At 31.1% G+C, this 26,489-nt stretch overlaps 1 protein-coding gene across 8 annotated transcripts in view; it reads left to right on the forward strand.

Annotated features, from left to right (window-relative positions):
• Positions 1-26,489, forward strand: part of poe (E3 ubiquitin-protein ligase-like protein poe) — a 216,588-nt gene that overhangs the window by 25,861 nt on the left and 164,238 nt on the right. For 5 of the 8 annotated variants that reach the window (XM_075371905.1, XM_075371903.1, XM_075371908.1 and 2 more), the window contains 5 exons: positions 6,395-6,573; positions 8,102-8,270; positions 9,044-9,270; positions 13,537-13,663; positions 26,192-26,427. In XM_075371905.1, the coding sequence (XP_075228020.1) occupies positions 6,395-6,573; positions 8,102-8,270; positions 9,044-9,270; positions 13,537-13,663; positions 26,192-26,427 (938 nt within the window). The remainder of the gene's footprint in view (positions 1-6,394; positions 6,574-8,101; positions 8,271-9,043; positions 9,271-13,536; positions 13,664-26,191; positions 26,428-26,489) is intronic. The other 3 variants (XM_075371904.1, XM_075371907.1, XM_075371910.1) reach the window with 1 other exon arrangement.

A 26,489-nucleotide genomic window follows, 5' to 3' on the forward strand; every position in this document is an offset into this window, starting at 1 on the left:
TGAAAATATCTTATTTTTGGGGCACAAAAACCACATGTGGAACAGGTGGAAAAAATCTGAAATAATTACAGCAGTAAATACTTTTTATATACTTTAAAACCATATAAAATTTGTTCTGTTACTCAGGGGAGTTGACGAGTAATGAAACCATCAAAACCGCTAAAAACACTGTTCCTTCTAACTATGAACAGTGTATCCAAAAAAATTCACAGCGTGAATTTTTTCAGATAATAATGTAGGCCTCTATACAAAATATTTTGATATGTCTCTAGAATATAAACTATATTCTAGAGAGTTTGTTACTTAAAGTATGACTCACACAAACTCAAGTTTATACACGAAAGTAAATAGACGACATAAATTTTTGGGTAATCCTCCTGACTGTTAACTTTCAGTTACTGTTTTGATTTCAGAGTGATGTGTTGTATTATTGCTACTGTTAATATTGTGGTTAGGTAATGTACATTTGATTATAAAGTAATTTTATTAGCAGTGAACTTCTCTTTTATGTGATATGTATTATTTTTAATTTTATTTATTAGGGAAATTTTTATTTTAGCTGTATAGAAACTGGGATAAGACAAAGTGAGGTGCAATGGTAGTTTTATAATGTATACAAACTGTATTGTTATTGGAAGAACCCTTGCATTTTCTAAAAACAGATTATGGAGTGTTCAATTGGCATTTACACTGTAACAGTTTGTCGCAAATTGGGTTACAATAGATCTTCAGTATTGTGTGATATTTTAGTTTACTGAATAGCAAATAAAACATTGATATCTTTAAGAAGTAAAATTTGTGTACAAATTTGTGTGTAAACTGAATATCTAGATAAATATTTTCCTATCCATGGGAAAAGTTACTCTGACTCATTTAGCTGTCACACTAATCTGGTTGAGAAATCTCTTCGACATTTTCAACAAGCAATCCAAATTTAAAATTAATTCCAGGCAGAGCACTGTGTACAAAATGCTTAAACAAAATAAAAAACCAAGATTATACAGAAAGCAAACCGAATGTCAAGATATATTTGAGCCCCAATGTGTTACAGTCGAGTCTGTGGATAAAGCTTGTTCAGCACTTGGCATTTCCTTTGTTAAGGTTAAAAAATAATCGAGCACCGCAAAGGAACCAATTTAAAAAAATAAAGTTACAAAAGTAGCCTAGTAAGTTAGCAGTAAGTTAAACGATTCATTTGATTTAAATATTTCTACAGTAGACACCAGTTTAGTACCATAAAATTATGCTGATTTAGGTAGGGAATATGAAGAATTAATCAATAAAATAAAGGATAAAATGAAAACAGTTACTCAACCCAGGAAAAAATTAATATTTTAAGTTTATTACCAAGCATTGGAGCATTCAAAAAATTCAAAATGAGTTTAATGTTAGTCAGTATTTAGTCTGTCAATCCAAACAATTGGTTAAAACAAGTGGAATTTTGCCACAGATCTGCAAACCAAGTCACGTAATTGATGAAAATTTTAAAAGTGTGTCCAAGATTTTTACCAGAATGATGAGCACAGCAGAATGATGCCAGGCAAGAAGGATTGGCAAGAAGGATTGTAAGTTGATTGGAAGAAAATTAATATTCAAAAAAGGCTTATACTTGAATTAGAGAATTGCACACAGCCTTCAAAGAAAAACATAATTTAAAAATTGGTTTTTCAAATTTGCTGATTTAAGACTTAAATTTTGTGTTCTGGCTGGTGGGTCAGCTACTCGCTCTGTGTGTGTGCCACCCACTAAAATGTAAAACTCATGTTGTCTGCTCCAAAAATGAAATTTTATTATAAAATTCTCCTTTCAACCACGCTATGTCATATAGAAAATGAAATGTGAATGCTGTCACAGTGTGAAAATTGTCCAGGCACTAATGAAGTGCTCAGATTACTGCAAGAGAGCTGGGATTTATTTTCTGCTCTATAAAGATGTTCAAGAGACTGAAGAATACCTCGGTTATCATTATCATTTAATCACAACAGTACCAGAAATAACAACTTTCACAGTTATGATCCAACAAGTCAGAAATGTATTCTGAAATCCGAGTGACCTCTGAATCTGAAACATTTACATTAATATCAGTACACAAGGACATCAGTGTTTCTGATTGCTTTATAGGTTTACCAAAGCCAAAATGTAAAAATATCTGCTGCATATATGATGGCAAGTGGTGGTTAGGCGAAGTCATTGAAGTTAAAAAATACATGAAAACGAAAGGAATATCGAATACACTTTTTCCATCCCCAGGGTCCTTGTATGTCATTCAAGAACTCATTGAGGGATAATCAAACTTGGGTTCAACTGGAAAATATTTTAAAGATTCTCATGCCTTTACAGCTTTTTCTATCAATTACTGGAAGAGGATACAACATTTCACCAAAGATGAATGAAGATTTACTAGTTCTACTCAATAAAAAAACAGCTGGAGCACTAAGTTTGTTATCAAAAAGTGCAAGATTTATTCATAACTTCCATTAGCAGGAGTAAAATAAGTTAAAAGTGAATAGAACAACTTGTTAATATATTTGAATTGTCTATCATTTAATTATTATTTATCATTCTGTAATTGACTGTATATCATTTTGTGATTGGCTATTTATTAATTATCAATTTATTCATTCTTTGAGTTTAGTGGTAATTTTTATAATCATAACATCAATATTTTTGGATATGTTGTGTTTATCATTAGAAGGAATGGTGTTTTTAGTGGTTTTTTGGCTTCGTTACTTATCAACCCCTTTAAGTAACAGAATAAATTTTATATGATTTTAAAGTACATAAAAAGTACTTACTGCTGTAAACATTTCAGATTTTTGCCGTCTGTCCCACATGTGATTTTTGAGGCCCAAAAATGAGACATTTTCAAAATCTTATGATTTATTTGGCAGCCATATTTTTTTTTAATGAAGGACAATTGGTAACAGTCCCAATTTTTTTTTTTGTAAGTACTAATAGTACCTAAGAGTTAAAAGATAAAAAACAGGCCTGTTACCCTAAGCCCTTCATTATTTATTTTGGGCTCAAAATTTGAAAAAAACAATTTGTAAACATAACTTCAGTAAACATTACAAGATTTGGTTAACAAAATGAATTTAAAGGTTCCATTTTTACTGTTTCCAAAAATCCCTTTTGATCCTTTCAAAGATGTAAAATAAGAATGCCTACAACTCATGGAAAAAGTACAAAAATGGTTGTTTTTATCTGTTGGCGAGTTAGAAAATATTTTATTATTCAAGAAAGATTTTTTAAAAATATAAAAAATATTTTTTGGCCACTATAAGGTGAGGGAGTTGTCATATACCAAATATCATAAAAATCAAAAGTAGTGATGCAATAAAAGTTTTGAAAATTTGTTGAATTAATATGCAATACCCCTTGGGAGATGATTCTATGGTCAAAAAAAGAAAAGTAAAATGTTCATGTAAACATAGGCCACAAAGTGGTTTGTTCAAGCTTTGGCTCACAAAATATTTAGCCCTATCTTTCTACTGCCTCTGTGAAATTAAACCGTACTAATAAAATTCTGTGGGTAAAAATCAAGGGGTAATTTGGTGCTTTGTTATGGTTTTTAATTTAAGAAATTGCACCCAGTCCTCTATCATCTCGCTTAGGTTTAAGAAAAACGGGGCAACACATGAAAAATTTGTTGGAAAATACACTTTTTTAGGTTTAGAATAAAATAACTTTTTTAATTTAGCAATAAACAAATAAAAATTTCTAGTTAACTTTGTAGAGAATTTAATTCTGAGAAAATTGATGTAAATAACATCAATTAAAATTAAACATAAATTTGAGAAGTTCAGCTTAAATTAGAACAACATAATGTAAATTAAAACAAATCGAAAAACTATCAATACTAGAAAAAAATTAATAAAAATAAAAAAAGCATACTTTTTGGTTTTTTCTAAAATTTTATTAAATATCAAGGTGCAAACATTTTTTCAAAGCAGTTGCTCAATCAATGTGGCCACCACTCTGTTCGATGCAAGGTTCAGCTTGGTAAATCCATGCTAGCTGGGAATGTCTAATAGCAGTATAATTATTCCTAATAATAGCACCAGCTTCTATTACACAATGCCTCAATTCTTTTTTTTTGTTCCAATACGAGCAGATTAGACTTAAAAACTTCATCCAACACCAAAGGAAAAAGCTCACTAGCATGGGGTTGAGGAGGGAGGCCATTTTACTGATTCATTCTAATCAGTCATTGTTTACTAAATGTGTTATAAATAATGATTCATCAAGTCACAGGTAGTGAGCAGGTGTGCCATCGCTGAAAAACCACATCTGCAGGCTATCTGCAAGTGGAATATTTTTCAATCAGATTTGTTTACAAAAAAATGCAAGTATTGCTCTTCATTGAGCCTAGGTGGTAAAACAGAAGGGCCTGTGAGATTATCACCAAGAAGACCTTACCACATATTAAATGAAAAATTGTGTTGGAAATGACTTGTAGCAGTCTCATGGTGATTTTCTTCTGTTCAAATGCGTGTTTTGATAATTTGCAATGTCATTTCTTGTAAAAAAGGATTCTTCAGTATTTAAAATATTATTTAGCAATAATATTTACATTTTTTATTAACCATTGACAGAATTTCATCAAAATCAGGTGGTAATAACTCTTGTAACATGTGTGGAATGGGTATAATTGTTGCTCCTGTAACATTTGCCACACACTTTATTATGAAACATGAAAGCGATGTGACAGCCACATTATTTTATTTTTTCTGGTGCTTGAGGTGGGAGATACTTGTATCGCATTCAAATATTGCTTCTTCAGTATTGGCATTTCTCATAAAATGCTCACAACCAGTATCAAATTTTTATGGTTTAAGGTTACCTGATTCTTCAACCTGTCTCTTCAGAGCCGGAAATGTTTTACGATCTGGAACTCTTCGATCTGGATAATTTTTCTGGTATTCACATATGCAGCCAATCCATTTTTATTTACTTTACCATAAATTAACAGTATATATGTCAATTCTTCAAATGAAAACAAATTTCTGATATAACCCATTTTGAGTGATGACCGAAAAATAAAAGCACAAACACTGCTTAAATGACTATCCAAATGGTAGACACTAAACTTATTTGTTGATGAGCTGTTATTGCCAACCAATGAAAAAATACAAATATTTAATCTGTTTTAGAAGGATGTCTTCAAATTTATCTTCAACATTTGTCTGTACATTTTTGTATTTAAAATCATATTCTGGCTATCCAGAAAATACTTAAGTTTAATAAAAAAACTTGCCTCAATTTAATTAAAATAATGATGTTTTTGGTTTATCAGCCACTATTTCATCAGTTACTGGATTTTTTAAGTATGACATCTGCCATCAAATGTCTGGTGGTAATTCATGAATTCTAAGTAAAATATTGCTGTTTGTCACTGTTAGATTTTTAGATTGCACAAAAGGTTTACAGTGCTATCATTGGTTTATAAACTGTATATTATATTTAATAATTTTAGTATTAGATTTTTAATGTTAAACAATATACTATTATTTTTAATTGTTTATTTAATATTTGGTATGATTGCTTTGTCATAAACATATACTTGTATATGTACTTAATAAATGAAAACTTAAAAGTGGCACAACATAACCTTGTACAACATTATCAGGAAATGTTTGTTGCTGAGATAATGTCTAATTAAAAGTAGCTAAATATAGTGCATTGGGTAAAAGGTAAAACTATATTTATACTATAACAGAATATTGATTAAAACAAAAAAGACATGAAAAAAACTAAATAATATATTAGTAGCAGTTTTCATGACAAATGTTTGTACTATAATATCACAATGAGGGCAAGGTTCATTTTTGTCAGTTCTTGGTGACTAATTGTTGTCAATTTAGTATAGCATCAATACTATAATATAAAATAGTATAGATCTTAAAATAGTATGTATGCTGATTATTATTAAAAATTAAGTAGAACATTTTTGTTTATATTGACTTTTTGGGGTGCTCCTTTTTAACTCTATTTTCAAATCTAGTAGTAACAATAGCAGAACTAGGTGTGAATAGTATGTTAATTTTCTGATTTGTTCATTTTATGGTTGTCCATTAAGCAGTATTTTTTTCTAATGTTACTTTAATGTATTTTTAACTTTTTAAAATAACAATGGAGTGGAATTATTTAATCTGAATCTAGTTGTAATCTGAATCTTAATTTTCATTTTAAGGCCTAAATTTGTAATTTTTTAATTATTTGGTAAACATTTTTTATTGCTAGAAGTATATTTATGTTTCTTTTACTTTTTTATAAAATTTATGTGAACTACTTTTTTTATAGTTTGTGCTTAGAAATTTCTCAGAATTGTTGGTCATTCTTGTATGGATTTGGTTATTTCACTTTTTTTCCATTTTGTCTAATTTTGTTACAGATGATGACAGTGAACCTCTTCTAAATTTGTGGTTTGAAGAAACTGTATCTGCACCTGATTGCCAAGGATCTGGTCATTCTACTCAAACTGGTGCTGATGCTCAAGATCCTAATGCTAAAACTAATTCAGCTGCTGATAATACTAGTTCAATTGTACCTGAGAAAGGGGAACCAAATGGAGTAAGTTATAATATATTGTGTAAAACATTCTCTTTGTTTGATGAATATGCATCATATAGTTTTTATTAGTTGTCAACATCAGTATTTTAATTACTGGCTTCCTTATTGTATAAAAATATATATATATTTGCTAGAAAATAAAATGCTATATATAATATATAGCTATTTTTATATATAATATAAAAAGCTGTTGTTACTTATTTATATATAACAGATTATAGTAAAGCCTTGGTAAACCAAATGTCTTAGAACCAAAGTTAGGATCCAATTTCCTACATAATTCATTAACTAATGTTAATCAACTATTAGGGAAAGCTGGTTTATTCTCTTTCCATGAAAGGTGTTATGAATCTATAACAAAGTATACATATTTGTCAATGTATATGCATTAAGTTTCGTTTGATCTAAATGGATTTTTTTTTGTTTGCTGCTTTTTATTTTGGAAAATGAGTAGAAAAGTAAAAATGATTAAATCTTTGCAGTTGATTGTGTACTTTGATTATATCATGATGAATTTTCATGACAAATATGAAGAGCATGCTGTCAGTCTTTTTTGATTATTAAGGCATGCATGGTTCATCTGGAGTATGGTCCTCAAGGGTACATTTCAATAAAGAGTACTACATAACTGTTCTTTGCCAACTAAGACATGTTGTTTGATACAAAAGACCACCACAGATTTGGGAAATTGATAATTGAAAATTTAATTACAACAGCGCCCAGCATCACAACTTATTTAGAAATTCTTGGAAAAACACGGCATCTACAGTTTTTAACAGAAACCTTACTCACTAAACATGGCTATCTGCAATTTTTTGCTTTCTTACACTTAAAATTCTGCTTAAAGGAAAGAGATTCGAAGGTAGAGAAGAGATCAAAAGAAATGCAATATTATGGAGCTTATTCAAAATGACTTTGAAAAATGCTTCTAACAATGGAAACATTGGTGGGATAAGTGTGTTAAATCTGAAGGGGCCTACTTTAGAGGGGACGAGTCATTGAACTAAGTTAAATATCTTTGTTCGTATGAGCCAAGGTCAGATACCTTTAAAAATTGTGTGAATTTTATATTACTTTTGCTTAATTTAGTGCACTTTACTGTTAATTAAATAATCATTGAAGAAGTAATTCTTTTCATTGCTTGAATTACACACATGTACTGTTTTATTTTGTCTCCATTTGACTATGTCTTATTAGAAACATTTTCATCTTGCTGATGAAAGTATATTCTGATTATTCACTAAAATTGACATTTAAAAAAAAGGATTCCTTAAATACACTCACTTTATAATAAAATTAGGTTTTCTGTGAAAAAAGATTAGAACTGGTGAGAAAGATTCAATGAAGATAATTAAAATTAAAGGGTTTCTACAAAAAAGATACAGAATATAATTAGAAAATAATGTTATCAAATTAGTTGATTAGTTCTATTATAGTTTGTCAGTCAAAAAGAGATACCCAAACTTAACTGTTGAAAATATGCTATTTAGATTTTTATGTTTACTAATTTTTTCTTCCTTTTTTTTAGTATATATCTCTTGCCTCTCAAATATTTCAATTCATGAACAAGTATCTAATATGCAGCGAGAGTCCGTATATGAGACGATATGTTGAAGCTGGCCTTGCTGAACAACAAATGTTTATATTAGCAGCCATTATACGTGATCTTGATAGAGAATCTGCACGCACAGAAACTGGTAAGTCGAAGTTAAAGAACTACAAAAGAGTAAAGCAAAATTACTGTTAGGACAACAAATTTGCTAATTTATTTTACTTAATTGAAGGCGTTAGAGATCGTGAAATATGGGGTATCTTACTTTTTGCAAATAAAAAATTGTAATAATTTTATTAGAGAATTTCTATTTTCAGAATTACTGTTTTTAATTCCTTTGAATTATTGTGAACGTTTGATGGTGAAAATAAAACTTTAATATTAACTATTGTAATTACTATAATAAAAATGTGGTTGTGTAGTTTATTTAGAGTGTAGTTTTTGATAGTGTCAGAAAATATTTCACCTTGCTTCAGGTCAAAAAGGCATTATGTCTAATGTATTAAATTCTCATTCCTATGTATTCACTCAGTGTAATGTAAATTTTTGCAAATTGCTTGAAATAGACTAATTTTTTTCTTTTTACATATATAGTCTGTTGTTTTAATCAGTGGTGATGTGTTGATAAGTGTTAAAACATGTATAATCTTATTTTAAAAAACTGATTGTGAATTTTTTTTAAATTTGTAATAATAAATAGATTACATTATTGAAAACTTGCTTGTAACAAGCAGTTATGATTTAGCTGTGGTATGCTTGTATGAAATTAATAAACTTGAAAAGTTTTGAATGTATTAAAGTAAATTAAACATTATATTTCCTCAGAAAACACTCTAGAAAGTATAAATATTTAATAAGTTAAAAGAAAATTTGTTTAAATAGAGACATCCGCAATAAATAGTTTTTCTTATATTTCAGGAACAATTTCAGTTTATTTTGGAGCACAATTGGGTGTACTATATTGTGAATTTTCCCAAGCACTGACACGTTACACCCACAATCTGTTAGCACATAATGTGTTGTCTGAGTATTTGAAATCTACTTTGTTACATCACCTGGGAGTAAGTCCTAGTCCATCTGCTCAGGAAAATAATAATTCATGGCCGCTTCAGGTATACCCAAGAACTCTTGCAGTACTTGCTCAGGTAATATCAGAAATTTAATTTATAAAACTATGTTTTATTTTGAACCAATAGTTTTTGAATGTAGTTAATACAAATAGGCAGTTTCAAGAACTTAAGTTCATTTATATTTATACGAATCTGACAGTATAATATTTTCTCATGATAAACAAAATACTACACTTTTTTGTTGTTTTTCACTGTTATTGAAAAATATTATATATAATTATTACTTTGTTTTTATTGCCACTTTCAGAAACACAATATGTTATGTTATTATTATGTTGTTTGTTTTAATTAATCATTTGTTCAAAAAATAGGATTATGTCAGTAATAGTATGTATATTTATTTATATTAATAATGAAAATTTTATTTATTATAATGATTTTGATAATATGTTATTTGTAACAATAGTAATAATTAAGACAAAATATAACATGTAGTAAAAGCAACTGCACTAAATTTTGAATATTTCTGCCTAAAACAGTATAATAAAATATATGCTTCATTTTTTGACAAATTATGAGCTTTATCATGTTTTTCTAAGGTGAAAGATCTTTTTTAAATTTGTACATGGCTAACAAAATTAATTTATTTATTGGAAAGCAATATTTAAAACATGTATTTCCTTTTAGATCAGTTTTTGTGTATTGCTTGTTATCTTGTTTGTTGAATTATTTCTTGAAGAAGAATTATTTCTAATTATTCTTGTTAAGAATTTTTTCTTAATTAATATTAATATATTTTGTTTTTGTTATGTATTTAACTGTTTTATGTTATATGCTTAACTTATATCTTTGGCTAAAAATATTTGTTGGGAAATAAATAACATGATGCCAATCTGTATTTATTTCATATAACATAGTCACTATTATCAACAAAGTTTAAAGAAAAATATATTAATGAAGGTTATTATAATGCATTCAACTGTTATAAATTTTACTTTAAAATGTTGGGATGCGTTTGCAATGTCCACTAGTGAGCCAGCAAGAAGTACCAATAGTGCATGTTCAAAAAATATTAAACATTACATGATTAAACTTTTTCAGTGATTATAACTATAATTTTTAATACATTTATATTTAATTGGGAGATACTAGTAGACTGAAGTGATGATTTTAGTAATATTTAGGAAAAGATAAATTAGGAAAAGGTTCTGAATCAGAACACATCTCTTGTTTCTTAATTAGCGTGTAATTCACTTTATAAAATTCTCTTTTATTAGTGTAAAAATAATTATAATAATTAATGAAATAATAATAATAACAATAAATTAACAAAGATTAGTTTATATTAAGTTTATCACTTATGCATATTATATTTAGCAGATAGAGCTAAGCATAGGCTGTTTGAATATAGCTGTAGTTAGATTTAATACTTGCATTAGATTAAGAAATTTTTAATTTAGGTAATTTGTATATATTTTTTCAAATTGGGGGATTATTAATAATTAATTAGAGGATTTTGTACAGCTGAAATTGAAATAGACAAATAGCTGCATGAAAACCTAAAATTATAAGCAAAATTATGAATTTTTAGGAAAATGGAAACTGGTGAAGGCACTAAATGTTACATTGTTGAGTATCAAAAACTTTGAATCCACTGACATCAATGTACACATCCTAAGTCTCTGTACCTATACACAGCCATTTAGATTGTATGTATGCTTTCTACTGTAAAAACAGCAGTAAAATCAAATATATGAACAGCATGTGATATTTATATTGCTACTCACAAAATAGTTAACACTACAAAAGAATTTCAGAAAGAAGTACGGACAAAACTCTATAATAAACATAAATTTTTATTTATTTATAAAAAAAAATTAATACTGGGTATTTCTAAACTAGTTATACAAAAGTAACTTTTAATAATGGAAAAAGTAAATAACTTTTCATAAAAAAAGTAAAACTAAGTTTCACAAATGTTCAATATGCTACTTTTTGTTACATGGCAGATGTCCCATCTGTAATCATTTTCCTGCAAAATCCTACGAAGCATGTCTTAATCTATGGTGGCAACTGTTTCTGTTGCCAGAAAACGAGCTATGGATACAGCTTACTGACATTTCCAGGAATTGTAGGAACAAACATTCTGTCTTTAATGTAACCTCATACATAGAAGTCCATTGGAGTTAAATTAGGTGATTGTGGTGGCCAGGAAATTGCTTCACCATGCTCAATCCAAGACGGCACTTTGCTATTGAGATACAAGACTACTGCATGATGATAATGATAATGTTGTTGGCATGCTGTGTTGCTGGAAAATGAATTCGTTGCTTACATCTTGTGATTGTGGCATTAGATAATGTTCAAATGCTCCTGGTGGTATGATATGCCAGTTACAATTGACAAAAAACATTTATTTACCTTAGGCAAGCCCTGTACATGTTCGATTGTGTGACATGGATTCCGCTCACTCCTTTTCCAAACATTATGTCAATTCATTTTACCGTTGGTATGGAGGTTTCTTCATCACTGAGTACAATTATATTAAGATTAATTATCTTCACTGTCTATTTTGTTTAATATGTTTACACAAAACTTTGTTTTTCTTTATCACCTTCACTCAAAGCTGGTTGTAATTTGTAGGGCTAAATGAAAGTTGATTATGCAGTACCCTCTGTACTGTAACCCTAGGATTATTAGATTCTAAGCTGGCGTGTTCTACTGATTTACCTTGACTACGAATGAATATCTGCTGCACAGTCTACCCTGACTTGGCATCCTATATGATACGCAACCTCTGAGATGAGTGAGACTGTGAGATTTGAGGTGGTTGCTTGATATTTACTCATGAATTGTCTCTGAATAGTAGTAGCCGATTTATAAACAACACTGATTACGCTCTGCACTGGTGTTCATTTAAAATCCATTTAGTAAAAATCATATACTTTGCAATGACAAAAATTATATTAATGAAAAATTTTTAGAATTTGTATCCTCAATTTGGATTAATTTATTTGCAAATGATAAATTTCTATTCACTATTGTTTTATATTTTAACTGTTATCTATTATTTAGCTTTTTCTGTTATATTTTTCAATAAGTCTTCTTGTTCCTTTAACAATGTTAAATCTAAATTTAACTGTAAAATCTAAATTGACAAAATATAATTATAAGTTACTCTTCTTATTGCAATTTAGTTGTATATTATTATTAAAATTTATGAAAGAGTTAGCTGTTGTTCTAATACCATCTTTGAATTGTAATCATTCATTTATAATTATTTTCCTTAAATTTCATCTTTTATATATGTTATTCTTGGCCATAGTTTGTAGGTATGTTTCATTTTCTTTACTGCAATTATGTTGGTTTATTACATCATTTTGAAAATTTTCAAATGTTTAATTTCTCTTTTGAAACATGTTTTGTGAAATTTATTTTCACATATTTGTTTATATTTTATTTTATAAATTGATAAGATATTGTAAAATCTATTTAAAAAAGGGTTTCTGATATTTTTGTTCTAAAGAAAAACACGCTTCCAAAAGTCTGAAGAGTCAGACATTTTTGTCTCCAAAAAATTATAAGTAATTATAAATTGTCTTCTCCATTCATATTTCTGTATAAGTATTAATAATTAATATTTAATTTTAAAGAATTGGTATTTTTATATAATTGGCTATTGAAGTAGTTGTTTTGAGAGTAAAATAAAATTGACATTTCATGAAACCTTTATTTGTTGATATTTTATTACTACCTTTTTTTGTAAATAATTCCGGTAAAAATATTTGAAGTAAAAATATTATTTATTTAATCCTGAAACGACAGGCTGATGCCCCCCAGTTCCATTTTCTTGTTGTTAACTGAATTTTTTTTGCATTTGAAAAAGCAATAAAATTCAGACTGACCAGGATTTGACCCTTCCAGATGAAATGCAGAGATGTGCTTTTGCTTCTTACTCAGAGGTTGGAAAAAAAATAATAAGAAAAAAACTTCAATGAGATTAGAAGTAGTAAAATTTTGTAGGTTATTTACAGGTTGAGATAGTGATCAGCAACTTTATAATAACACATTGGTTACTATTTAGCAATACTTCTAAAACGAAACTTGTTATTGAATAAGAAACATTTAAGTTTATTATGAATGACAATTTAAATATTTTTAGGAAAATTAATATGGAAATTACAAGATATAAATTATATTTTATATGTTAACTTCATATATTTGTCTAAATTAAGGCTTGTATTTTTAATCCCTACTTTTTTCCTTTGCCTTAAATTACAAAAGTCTTTGTGATACCTTGATTTAAATACAATTATTTGTTGTATTGCATTTGTTATTCAGGTTTTGTTATTGAAACCACAAGCTGAAAAAGAAGCAGCATGTATTAATATATGGAATCGTCTTATTCATACGCTTGTACAGAATGTTTGTTCAACCACACAAACTGTTGTTGATACAGAGAATGAAGGTAACTGGTTTTTTATTTATTTTTTTTTTTTGTATATATGAGGTGCAGTTCAAAAGTAAGGGCCAATCTGTAACAAAATGAGAAAAATTGAAAAAATGAAAAGTTTATTAATGGTTTCAAATAACATATTTTTTCTATATAATCAAAATTTTGCTCGAAAAACTATTGTTATTGTAAAACAAGCTTCTTCAAACCCACTGCATAAAATTCTGCTGTCTGGAATTTTAGTCTCTTTTACTCAGAGATTTTAAACTCTTCACTTTCCTCGAATCATTGAGACCTAAGCCAGTTTTTGAGGAGTAGGAAGATCAGAAGGTATTCACTGAGAGCATGAGATCAGAATTATAAGAGGGGTGATCAAAAATCTCCCATCCAAATTTTTGAATTGTTTTTGTTGTATATTCAGCTTTGTGTAGATTTGTGTTATCATGAAGAACAATTACTGATGTCAAAATTTTTTGTTGTGGGTTTTGAATGGTACAGTGCAGTTTAGTGTTTCAAAACAGATTTGTGATGTGATGGATGTTCCAGGTTCCATGAAATTTGTCAAAAGCACACCTTTTTGGTCTCAGAATACAGTGGCAATGATTTTTCTTTGAGACCAGGCTTGTTTGAATTATTTTGGTATAAGTGAATTGGAATGATCCCACTGCACGGGTTGTTTTGTCTTAACATTGATATACAAAATCCACATTTTGTCACTAGTGACAATTTTTTCTCTATACTGCTTGGTTAAAGTAATTGAGAAAAGCACGTGCAGATATCATCTGATGTGCTTTTGCAGATGATATCTGCAAGTGCTCACAAAAGATCACAGAATGCTGTATGTTGTCTTTTTGTGAGCACTCGTGCACACAGTTTGAGAGCTTAGGGCAGGTGTCAGTAACCTTTTTTGGCTATGGATCAAAATGAAAATGTTTGTATTATGAAGACATTTCGGGTCAGTGGTATTTTCATTTTAAAACAGTATTTTTTTAGTGAATAATAAGATAAATTTTATTGAGAAAATAATTACAGTGCGCTTGAAACTTGTAACATAAAAATTAAAATTATAATTCTAATTATTATAAAAACAAACCTTACTGATTGAACTTTATTTTTCTCTTCGATGTCAATGGCTCCCCTGATGCTGAACTTGTGACATCAGTTTAGGCAAGTTTGGCTTATATTTAATCATCTTAAGACGAATACAGGCATCTGAATTTTTAGTAGTTAAACTGCTCCTGTTCTTACTTAAAATAAATTTTATATGTGAAAATATTTGCTCATATTTATAAGTTGAATTGAATGTGGACAAAATGGCCAACCCATTTTTTCAGAGATGAAAACTTTGTAGGAAGTGATGCCCAACACATTGATATGAAAAGATCATAATCTTCTGATTTTTCCAAATCATTCCGCATTGTCTTGAATTTATCCATCCATAACACTGAATTTTTAAAATCAATCATTTCAGAAAACAATTGCTTTTTAATTCAATGCTTGCCGATTTTAGTACTTGATGAAAAATGTCAGTGCCTTAGGTGTATCATTCATAGAACTATTGCAAGCCTACCCCATACTATTTACATTGGTACTTTCATCGAATGCAATGCTAATTATGTCACTAGATAAATCATTTTTGACCTGTTCATTAATCTTTTTGGCCATATCTTCAATGTAACGCTGAACTGTTCTAGCTGACAATATAATTTAATTCTCTTGATGATTTGTTTTTTATTTGCAAAGTCATTAAATAAGTGTTCAGAACAGTTGAGTTTTTCAAAAATTCACCACCATCTAAATGGTTTTCTGTTGGCACCAATACTGAAGAGCTGCAACAAAGCTGGCAGATGTAGCTTGATTGTGGCTAGTAACAAAACTCTTTTAACAATTTATTTTGTTTTTTCAAAATTTCATACACAATTAGCAATGTATTACGATCTTTCTTCATTTGGCATTACACTCACATGTCACATTACATTCATATGTTTTGAAAAAAGTGTGTCAGTATTGTTCTGGCAGTTATTACATCTGTGCATAAAGTACATACCAATTTGTCACTGTTTTCGATACATCCATACTTTTCTTTCCACACATCTTGAAATAATCTCTCTTTTGCTTTTTGCTTGTTCTTGTTAATAATTTGTTGTAAATAATAATAATTTCGCTGCATAACTATAATTTCATCACCTTTCTTGCACTACTGAACAAGTGCTACAACTGAGAGGACTGCAGTGTTAACAGATTAACAGATGTCTGTCAAGGAATTATGGATCGGTGGTGCTAAACTTATCCATTTCTCCAGATCATCAGTCTGGACAATAGACCTGCCATTTCTCTGTTTATAGTGAACATTTGAACAGCCTTCCTTAAACTCATGACACAGTTGCCTCATGTTTCCTTTACTCATTGTAGTAGGCCCATGTGTTTCATACAATTGATAAATTTCAGCTGCATTATGTTCTTTTGTATTTAGAGACCTAATCACTGATCAAACTTCACAACTGGTGGGCAAACAACAATAAACTGAGGGCAATATAGTTGTTACTTGCCCAACAGACCATCTTATGCATGCATAAGATGGTCGGCATGCATATTCTGTTCATGCATGCATGAACAAAATGTTTTACCAATCTCTCTTATTTATAACTCATTGGCCCTTACTTTTGAACCGCATCTTGTAATAATTAAAATTATCATATGATTTCAAGATGTAAAACTTTAAGAAAATAACTTTTTAGGTAAAAATTAATTTAAAAAAAATTTTTAAATCTCTTTCGGCACGCTGGAAGACAGAGGTAGATTTTACTGGTGCTAAGTATGGGATAAAAAAGATTTTCACCTTAAAGTTAAGAAAAAGTTCAAATTTATTCAATATGACAATGGTTGCATGTGAAAATAGTGTCAAATGTTTAGCATACGACAAGCCCCATCTTCTTACAATTTCAGCAACATTTTGGTCATCCCTTGCCGTAAGAGTTGGTCATATCAAAAATTGTTTCAGACAAAGGTTCTAGGTAATGTCTAGAGGACTAACAACCACTTTAAACAGATTCGATACTGTGCCTATTAAGGGAGGTATGATTTTTTTTGTTCTCGAAACCTGATTTTTTTCTACTACCTGGGCCATTGGTTGGTGATATCAAAAAGCTTTACTTGTATAAGATTTAGGCCCTTAACTAATTCAATATTTTACTTAATAAGAAGTTATAGCGATATTTTTTGTTTTGTTTTGATCATCCCTTGCCGTAAGGGTAAAAATTGTTTTAGACAAAAGTTTTAGGTAATGTGTAGAGGACTAATGACTTTTAAACAGATTTGATACTGTGCCTATTAAGGGAGGTATGATTATTTTTTGTCTTCAAAACCCTATTTTTTCCATCCCTTGGGCCAATGGTTGGTGATATAAAAAAACTTTACTACTTACATAAGTTGTAGGCCCTTAAAAGAATAGGAGGCACTTTAAATGAATTTGATATTTTACCTAATAAGAAAGTTATAATTATTTTGTTTTTTGAAAAAGCCCCTCCATTTCCACCCCATGATTCAATTTTGGCCGTTGATGAACTTGACCGAGATTTTGGGACAAGTAATTTTTGAGGAACAATTTGAAAGTGATTGGTGTAAAACTACGGCAGTTATAATATCCACAAAAACGTATAAAATAAAAAAAGCATTGATAAACTTTTGAGCTGACCGTGGTTTTTGGGTTTGGGGGATATGAAACAAAGATATGTAGAAATTTTCCAGAAGTCGAATCATGGTACCCATTATAATAGGTAGCTTTTTTATGAAATCTACCAAAAATGCAAACGATATGCTTATTTATAAGTACAAACAGTTTACCGAGAAGTTGAGAGTAAGACAGTTAAATAAACCAAACCTAATCAAATAACAAAAAAATGAATTTGCTATGAACAAAACATTCAGAATTTAAAATTTGTACAGAATTTAATGAAAACAATGTTAACACTTAGAAGATTTTTCTTCTTTAATTTAATTTTTTTAAGGGTTTTGATATTTTCAGAATGAGATTCATTCTCATTTTTGGAAGCATCGTCTTAATTGTTGTCTCAGTATGACAATATTAGGTATCAGTATGGTAAAGTATATCTTTTGTATTAATATATTTTTTAAATTGTTTCAATTGAACTATTTTTAGATATAAACTGATCTTTGCAGAAATGTTTAAAAAATCATTGAAATAATTGATGAGTTTCTTTTCTTAAATATAGTTGAGCATTAATTTATCTTATAGTCTGTTAATGTTATGAAATGTTGAAATAAAAATAACCAGAAAACTGATGGAAAAATGATTGGTTGTTTTTCAGAATAATTTCCTGTAATTATTACAGATTTTATTCTAATAATTTGCAACTCACAGTACAGAAAATGTTTTTAATGCAGTATAAAATTAAATTGTATTGAAAACAAATATAGAAGTTTAATGCTCTGTTATGAAGTTTTTCTTGGTCTTGTGTCATCTTATCATGGAAAAGCATTGGAAGTATCTTCCAAGTACTACATTGTGAATCACATATAATGTAGTTAAGAATATAGAGGGGTTAAAAGAAGTGATTGCTACAAGAAATATGCTTACTTTTGTAAAGACTTCATGGCGAAGGTACTAACTCAGTTTAGGAAAAGATTACTTATGAATGCTGAAGAATACATGATGAAAAGAGAAAAGAAAACCGAAAAAGAATCCAGGAATCTAGAAAATATTATATATGAAGTAAAGATAAATTGAAGGAGACTTATGAAATAGGTTTAAATCTGCTAATCTATTGCACTTTATATATATATATCCCTTTAGTGGTATTATTATTTTTATGAGTACATTTTTTCAAGTCAGTATTTTCAAGCTACATAAAATGTTAATTTGTTCAGCCAACATTACAGGAGAAATATGGAAAAAACTAAATTCCTCATTTGATTTTGATGATTTTAAGACATAAAGTTTATAGTTTATAATGTAATCACCAAATATTGATAAAAACAGAAATAAAAAATATAGAGAAAGAAGGAAGGAAGAAAGTTAACAGAAAACTAAGCTAAGTATGGAGGATGGTGGAAACTGTTTTTCCTTCCTTTTATCATTAATTACTTGTAGAAAATCACTCAGGTAAGCTGTGGTCAGGGAAATCTGTAGATTTAAATCTTGGAAAATCAGGAAAATTATACAAACAAAAAATTATACAGACTGATTTCTTTCTGAATTAAAATTATTTAACATTGCATTCTTTCATACATAATTCAATAATTTTTTTTTACAGTTCCTGTTTTCTGCAACTTTTCTTAAAACTTCCTTACTTTTTATTCTGTTGACTAATTTGTACAATCTAGTTGTTTTCAGATTTCAGAAATCCTTATTATATCACATTTCAAAAGTTTATTTTTTTTGGCTTTATCCTTTTGTCTGTTTTGCTATTATAATTATATATGGTTGGCGTCCCCATGGGCCTTGCCTCTGCAGCTTTTCTTCCCACTACACACTGAGCTGCAGAATGCTTTACACTATACACATATACTGCACCAAGAGCACTACATGAATTGCAACATATACATTTACTCAATTACACAACAACATCCAATACAATTTTCTCTTTCATTTACACTCGGTGGTGTTGCGACATCTTAACGAAACGCAATCGTAACCTAAGGTGGGAACTATCGTGCCTATGGTGAATGGCTCTATGTAGTGAGTCTTGAACGATGCCTTCTGGGCACCAGAGCAAACCCAGTTGTATTTAGCTCTAGCTCCAATAGCGTGCGCTCTGTTGGAGTGGTCTATTATATCGCCGGTTCTCATGGGACCAAAATTTCAGTTCCTTCAATAAATTCTAGATGGTTAGTGGTCCATCTGAAAAAACCACCAATTTCAGTCTAGTGAAAACGGCTTGGTCAGCTTCGTCTGACGAGGGTAATCTTGCTACAGCAGATGAAGATGGTGTCAGGTGTAAGAATATTCGCTTTGTTGTTCTTCAGAATAACCAGGAAGGTGGCTCCCTTCAAAAGGTCTCGCCTTTTCTGATTAACAAATGTGTCACCGGTTGTATTGGTTTTCCGAGGAACATTAGGAAATTATGTGACGGAACAATTCTGGTGGAAACATTTAACGATGAACAGAGTCGCTCCCTATTACGTCTCACAAATATGGGCGGCATAAACATAAATACGACATGCCACAAGACCTTAAATACCAGCTGAGGGGTAATTTTTTTCATGACCTTCTGGAAATGAATTTAAGTGAAATTGCTGATGAACTTCGTGCTCAAGGTATTATAGAAGTGAAACATATAATGAAACGGCAGAACGAAACAGAAGAACCAACATCGTCCCTTATACTGATGTTCAGTCTTCCTGTTCCACCAGAGAAGATTAAAGTGGGTTACCTCTCGGTTTGGGTACGACCATTCATACCCAACCCTCGGCGATGGTTCAGATGCCAAGGGTATGGTCACACTACAACATCTTGCTCGAGAACGGAGATCTGTGCTCGATGTGCTAACGAAGGTCACAGTGACACTAACTGCGAGGAAAGTGAAAAATGTGCGAACTGCAGTGGTTCACATACAGCCCGCTCTCGAGATTGCCCAACCTTTAAGGATGAAAAGGCAATTCTCAAAATCTGTACTGAGCAGAAGCTATCATTCCCGGGTGCACGCAGGGAATATAGAAAGATAGTTAATTCGCGGAACCTCGTCAAACAAGATTTATCTTTCACCACCACTACGTCAAAACAAACTCCTACAAATGTTCATAACAGCATTGCAAGTTCATTGCAGGATCTGCAATGAACTTAAAAAACTCAATGTTTTCTGATCAAGTTGCTTCGCTTACAGCCACTATTTCACAGCTGACAAAGATGAATAAAAAGTCCTACGTCGCAGTAAATTAATCCAAACAGTGTGATCCATATGAAAGTTCCTGTTCCCAAAGTCCTACCGGTATGGGCAGAGACTATCACAGCTGGCAGTAGCCAACTAATAAGCTCCCCGTAAAGGGAACCCACATAAACACCCCCTCTGAGATGTCAATAGCGGCATCCCATTCTAGTAAGTCTCCTCCACCATCACCCCATATATGGAGGATATGGTTGAAGAACCTCCTGACCCAAGGGCGTTGGAGTTATCCAAAATAAAGAATACGAAAAAGAAAAACTGAATCACATACAACTAAATTTTATATGGTTTCTTAAGTATATTTATTTTTTTTTTTATTATTTGTTTATATTTTTTTTACCGTTAAGAACATTATTCAGTGGAATGTTACAGGTCGTCAGTCCCGCATTGAAGATATTGGAGTACTGGCACACTTACATGATCCGATAATCATGTGTTTCCAGGAAACTCATCTTCTACAACATGACCCAATAGTACTCAGAGAATACTTCTGTGAGAGATACGACTGTATAGTAGACAGTAGAGAGAGTGGTGGAGTGGCTATTTTCATGAAGGATGAGGTACTGGCTACAAGGATTCAACTGATCACTCATGTTCCTGCTGTTGCAGTAAAGATCTGTATCCCCTTCAAGATGCATATCTGCAATCTGTATCTCTCACCGAACACTGAGTTCAGTGTTCTGGATATCTCAAATCTCCTCACACAAATACCATATCCATTGTTAATAGTAGGAGTCTTCAATGCCCACCATGTTTTCTGGGACTCGACCTTCTGCTCCACTCGAGGAAATATAGTACACAATGTGAGACAAGACTTAGACCTTTGTTTGCTGAATAATGGATCTCACACATTCATGTCTTTATCATCTGGTACTATGTCTAACATCGATCTCTCCATATGCTCACCGAATTTACTCCCTCATCTTGATTGGTCTGTTTGTGAAGACTTTCACAGCAGTGACCACAAACCAATTATTATTGGTTTCGGTGTGGACCACGAGGTTAAGAGAAGGCCACGGAGGTGGTTTGTTGAAAACCACCTCCGTGGTTTGGGATGAATATCATAAAATCTTCCAATCACAGTATGACAATGGTGCGAACATCCTTGAGCAATGTTCCTCTTTTACATCAATGATACTTGAAACTGCCAGCAGATATATCCCACAAACATCAGGTAATCCTAAATGTCCTTCCGTTCCATGGTGGAATGATGATTGCAAATGTGCTATTAAGAATCGCTACTATTTGCGAGCACTATGCAAATTTAATAATAGACCTACAACTGAACATCTAAATTTGTACCGCAGGACTAGAGCGGTATGCCGTCGGGTCTTCTTGAATGCTAAGAGGAATTCATGGACGAAATATGTGAACACCATCTCACATGCTACTCCCATATCTACTGTGTGGAAAAAAATCCATGCAATTTTCAGATCACCGAGACAATCTATTCTCAGTCTCATTGATGGAGAACTCCTTTCATCATCTTCGGCTGTAGCAAATACTTTAGCAAAATCTTTCCGCTCGGTGTCTCTCACTTCATCATATAATAACGATTTTCAGAGGTACAAAGTATAGATAGAAATATTGTCGTTAAACATTGGTGATTCGGTTGGTGAATTGAACACTCCATTTGTATTTAAAGAATTGTTACACGCACTTAAGAACTCAACGTGACACTTCTCCTGGACCAGACAACGTTCGCCTTGGTATGCTTTCACACCTTCCTAACTCAGCACTACAACATCTTTTGAATATTTACAATAGCTTATTCTCCAAACAAGTCTTTCCGCCCAGCTGGTCAGAAGCATTTATTATACCAGTACTAAAACCTGGTAAAGACAAAACTGATCCCTCAAGCTACCGCCCTATTTCTTTAACAAGCGTGTTGTGTAAAATAATGGAGAGAATGGTAAACCGCAGGCTTACACATCTTCTTCGATATAAAAAAGGTGTACGGACACGGCCTGGCGACGTGGTATTCTTAACACCTTCAAGAAATGGGGAATCAAGGACAATATGCTTGTTTTTATCCAGGGATTCTTAAATCACCGAACGTTTTGTGTTTGTGTAGACGATTCACTTTCAGATAGTGTTGTTTTGGAGAATGGAGTACCTCAAGGTAGTTAATTTTAAGTGTCACCTTATTTTCTGTAGCTATAAACGGTATTACCAATTGTGTACAGGTTCCTGTCTCATGTTCTCTATTTGTTGATGATTCTGTTATTTACATTGCGAGCTGTTCAACGCCCACTGCAGAGCGACTACTACAGAACACTATATTTCGGCTTGAAGCTTGGTCCAGGATTACTACTGGTTTCACATATTTTCATCCGACAAAACGAAATGTGTGTAGTCTTTTCCCGGCTACAAAACCCTTCTATTGCGCAAGTTTTTCTGAACAGAGAGCTTATTGCTATCTCTCCTTACGTCAAGTTTCTAGGTTTGCTTTTTGATAGCCGTCTTACTTGGGTCAAACATATAAAGGAATTAAGGACAAAATGTTCCAAACATTTAGATATGATGCGGGAAAACACCAATTGGGGAGCCGATCGATCATCTATGTTATGTTTTTACTATTCCCTTGTTAGTTCCCATTTAGATTATGGTTGTGTCGCCTACGCTTCAGCTTGTCAAATGCTGCTCGTGCTTAAAATGCTGGATGATGTACATCATGATTTTCTTCGGCTTGCCACAGGTGCGTTTAGATCAAGCCCTATCGCTAGCTTACTTGTAGACTGTGGCGAGCCATCACTTTGGGATAAATGAGACCAGCATTTGTTATCTTATTTTGCCCATCTCAAAGGACAGCCAAATCACCACCCGGCTTTTGACCTAGTTCATAGAAATCCTAATGAGGACCGTCCACGCTGTACTGCACCTATAGGTGTCCGTACCTAAGTCTGCTGCAGCATATAAATGTTGACACTCCGTCATTCTTTCCATCATGTCTGTGCTCATATCCTCCGTGGAGAATAAACCTTGTAAATTTTACATTTGACCTTACGGCATACGATAAACGATCAACACCATATACTGTTTTCTGACAAATGTTTGAGTATGTTCTCACCAAGACAAACCCAGACGCGGTGATATACACTGATGGATCGAAACAAGACGATACCGTTGATTGTGCTTTTGTTGTCAATGAAAGAACTTATATGTTTGGCCTACCCGGTATTACGAGTGTGTTCACCGCTGAACTACTCGCTATAAATAGCTCTAAATATCATTAACCCTAAATATAGAAACATTCTTATTTACAGTGACTTGTGTAGTGCTCTCCAGACGTAAGAAAACTTTTATTCCAAACATCCTGTTATTGAAATTTACAATGCAATCGCTGAGTTGAGTTATCGCAACACAGAAGTAAATTTTTTCTGGGTCCATAGCCATGTAGGTATTCCAGGTAATGAACAAGCAGATTATGCTGCCAAAGAAGCGTGTATTCAACCTCCTTTCACCACCCGAGTTACTAGCTTTGATTTTATTAATCGTGTAAAACAATCGCTGAGAGCAAGGTGGCAAAGTGACTGGGCGACTACTGTTGATAATAAACTCCGACGGATTAAAGATTCAGTGTTGCCATGGGACTCCTCTTGCAGAAAAACTCATCGTGAAGAAGTAGTCCTCTGCCGATTACACGTAGGACATACGAGGATCACACACGAGTACCTAATGTCAGGAGGACACGCACCCCTATGCACACGATGCAACTGCCGCATGACTGTGCACCACATTCTCCTAGACTGCATATGTTATGTGGCATTGCGTCGTAAATTTAATCCACCATAATGAAATTTTGAACTGGATGTTTCTGTTTTTGCGTAGTACTAGATTACTGCAAAAAATTTAATATTATCATATATATTTTATGCTAGAAGAGTTTTTGATAATTTTTTTGGTTTCAATTTTGATATTTTGGTTCTATGTCTTTAATTTTAATATCGGAGTAGGGAGCCTTTTGCACTCCCCTTTGGAATTAGTTAAGTTTTATATAGTTAGTAAACTTTTATAAGTTTATAGTTTTATAAAGACTCTGTCTGCGATACTAGTTTTGAGTTTTATTTCACTTTTTTAACTTTTGCTTTAATAAATTATTTATTATATAATTTATATTAGTTTTAAACCTTATTTAGTTTTATTATTTCAGTGTTATTTTACCTTTTTATTAAAGAAAATTCCAGGCGATGATAACGCCACAGGCGTTTTTCGCCTCCCTAAAAAAAAAAATCACGATATATTACATCTGATTTTGAAAGTTTGTATTTTATTCTTAAATCTATATTTATACCAGAAGGTTTTTCTTTTCTGGTTGAAAGATTTTCTGGCTTATTATCCCACTCTGCCTTAATGCCTTCATTACTTTCATCTTTGCATAATAATTTTAATGCATTTGTTCTTCTACTGTATTTAACTTCTAGAATATTATTCCATTTTAGTACTTAACCCTGTATTATTGTCCGTTCTCTTGTATTAATTATTTTTTTATGCTTGTTTATACCCATAAATTATTTCTCTAGTGGTGGATAATTAGCATTAATCCAATGTTAGAATTGAATTATATAACATTATTTATATTGCAGCAATCATAACTAAATTTTTGCTAAAACCAAGGATGGTTTTAGCAAAAATAATGTCAGCAAATCTTTAGATTTTTCCTTTTCATTCAATTTTTATTTTAGTTTTTTAATACTTCTTTTATATACAGCTTGATAAAAAGGCAATGTCAATCAAAGCAAGGCTCCATTGTATTATAAAATGTTTTTGTATAAATAACAAATATCAGTTAAACAAAGCTTCATAGTTTCATTTCTTTTTAACCTATCTCCTAACATTAATCATTGTAGTTTCTTCTCATTTACCCATGCTGTTCTTCCTGAAACCAAATTGCTGTTCATCTGCCTTTATCTGTAATATACTCCCTCGTGTTTTATTTTTTTGTAAATTTTCCACTTTTTATTTTTATCATTTGTTTGCTATAAGTTGAATCCTTTCATATTATAATTAATATCAAGGGGAATCATCATTTGCAGTTGATGGGTTTAGAGAATAGAAGTGTAATATTACAAAGAGATTCAAGAAATTCTCCAAATTTTTGTTGTTGACTCCATTAAAAATAAAATTCTAACTTTACCTTGGTTGGTGCCTTTAAAAGCAACAATGCATGGAATATGGGTTTGAGTGTGCATAGATAAATATATCTGAATCAGGGTTGTAATTAGAACAACATAATAAGCCTTATATTACTGTTTTTTATTTGTTTTTAAGCAGTCCATTTTATATTAGCTCTGGAGTGTATTAAATTGTTCTCGGAACAATCTAAAATTGATATGAAATTTTAGATCTTCAAATATAAACTGAGGAAATGGCTGAAAATAAAAGGTTTTTATAGCATAAAAGGGTATTTTTAACAACTTAATATGTTCTTTTTTTAGTTTAACTTTTAATAGTAGCAATTTGCTATATATTAAAAAAATGTGATTTTTGTATTGTATTTTTCCATTATATTTTTGTACTGTAAAAGTAGAAAAAATGAAAAATTATTTTTCTTAAAATCTGGTTTATTTTTTAAAATGATTTTTGTTATAGTTTTTATTTTTGCTGATGACTGTATATTAAATTATTTTTATTTTGTCAGCAGATTTGAATGTGGAACATGCTCAGCTGTTGCTGTTTTTATTTCATTCATTAAATCTAATGCAGAAAAAAGCAGTATTGTTAGTGTGTGCATCTGGTATTATTCGTGTTGGTGAGACTGGTATAATACGTGGATTAATGCGTGAAACACAGTTACTGTGTTTATCACGTTTATTATTGCTTATAGATTACATTATGAAATATCTCTACGATGCACCTGTATCTCTTGTTGAACAGGTATGTAATTAAATTAACAACTTTCAGTTCATTATTGTGCTTTGGGAAACAAATATTTAATC

The sequence above is a fragment of the Lycorma delicatula genome, chromosome 7, assembly GCF_047948215.1.
Source record: "Lycorma delicatula isolate Av1 chromosome 7, ASM4794821v1, whole genome shotgun sequence".
Taxonomy (NCBI): domain Eukaryota; kingdom Metazoa; phylum Arthropoda; class Insecta; order Hemiptera; family Fulgoridae; genus Lycorma; species Lycorma delicatula.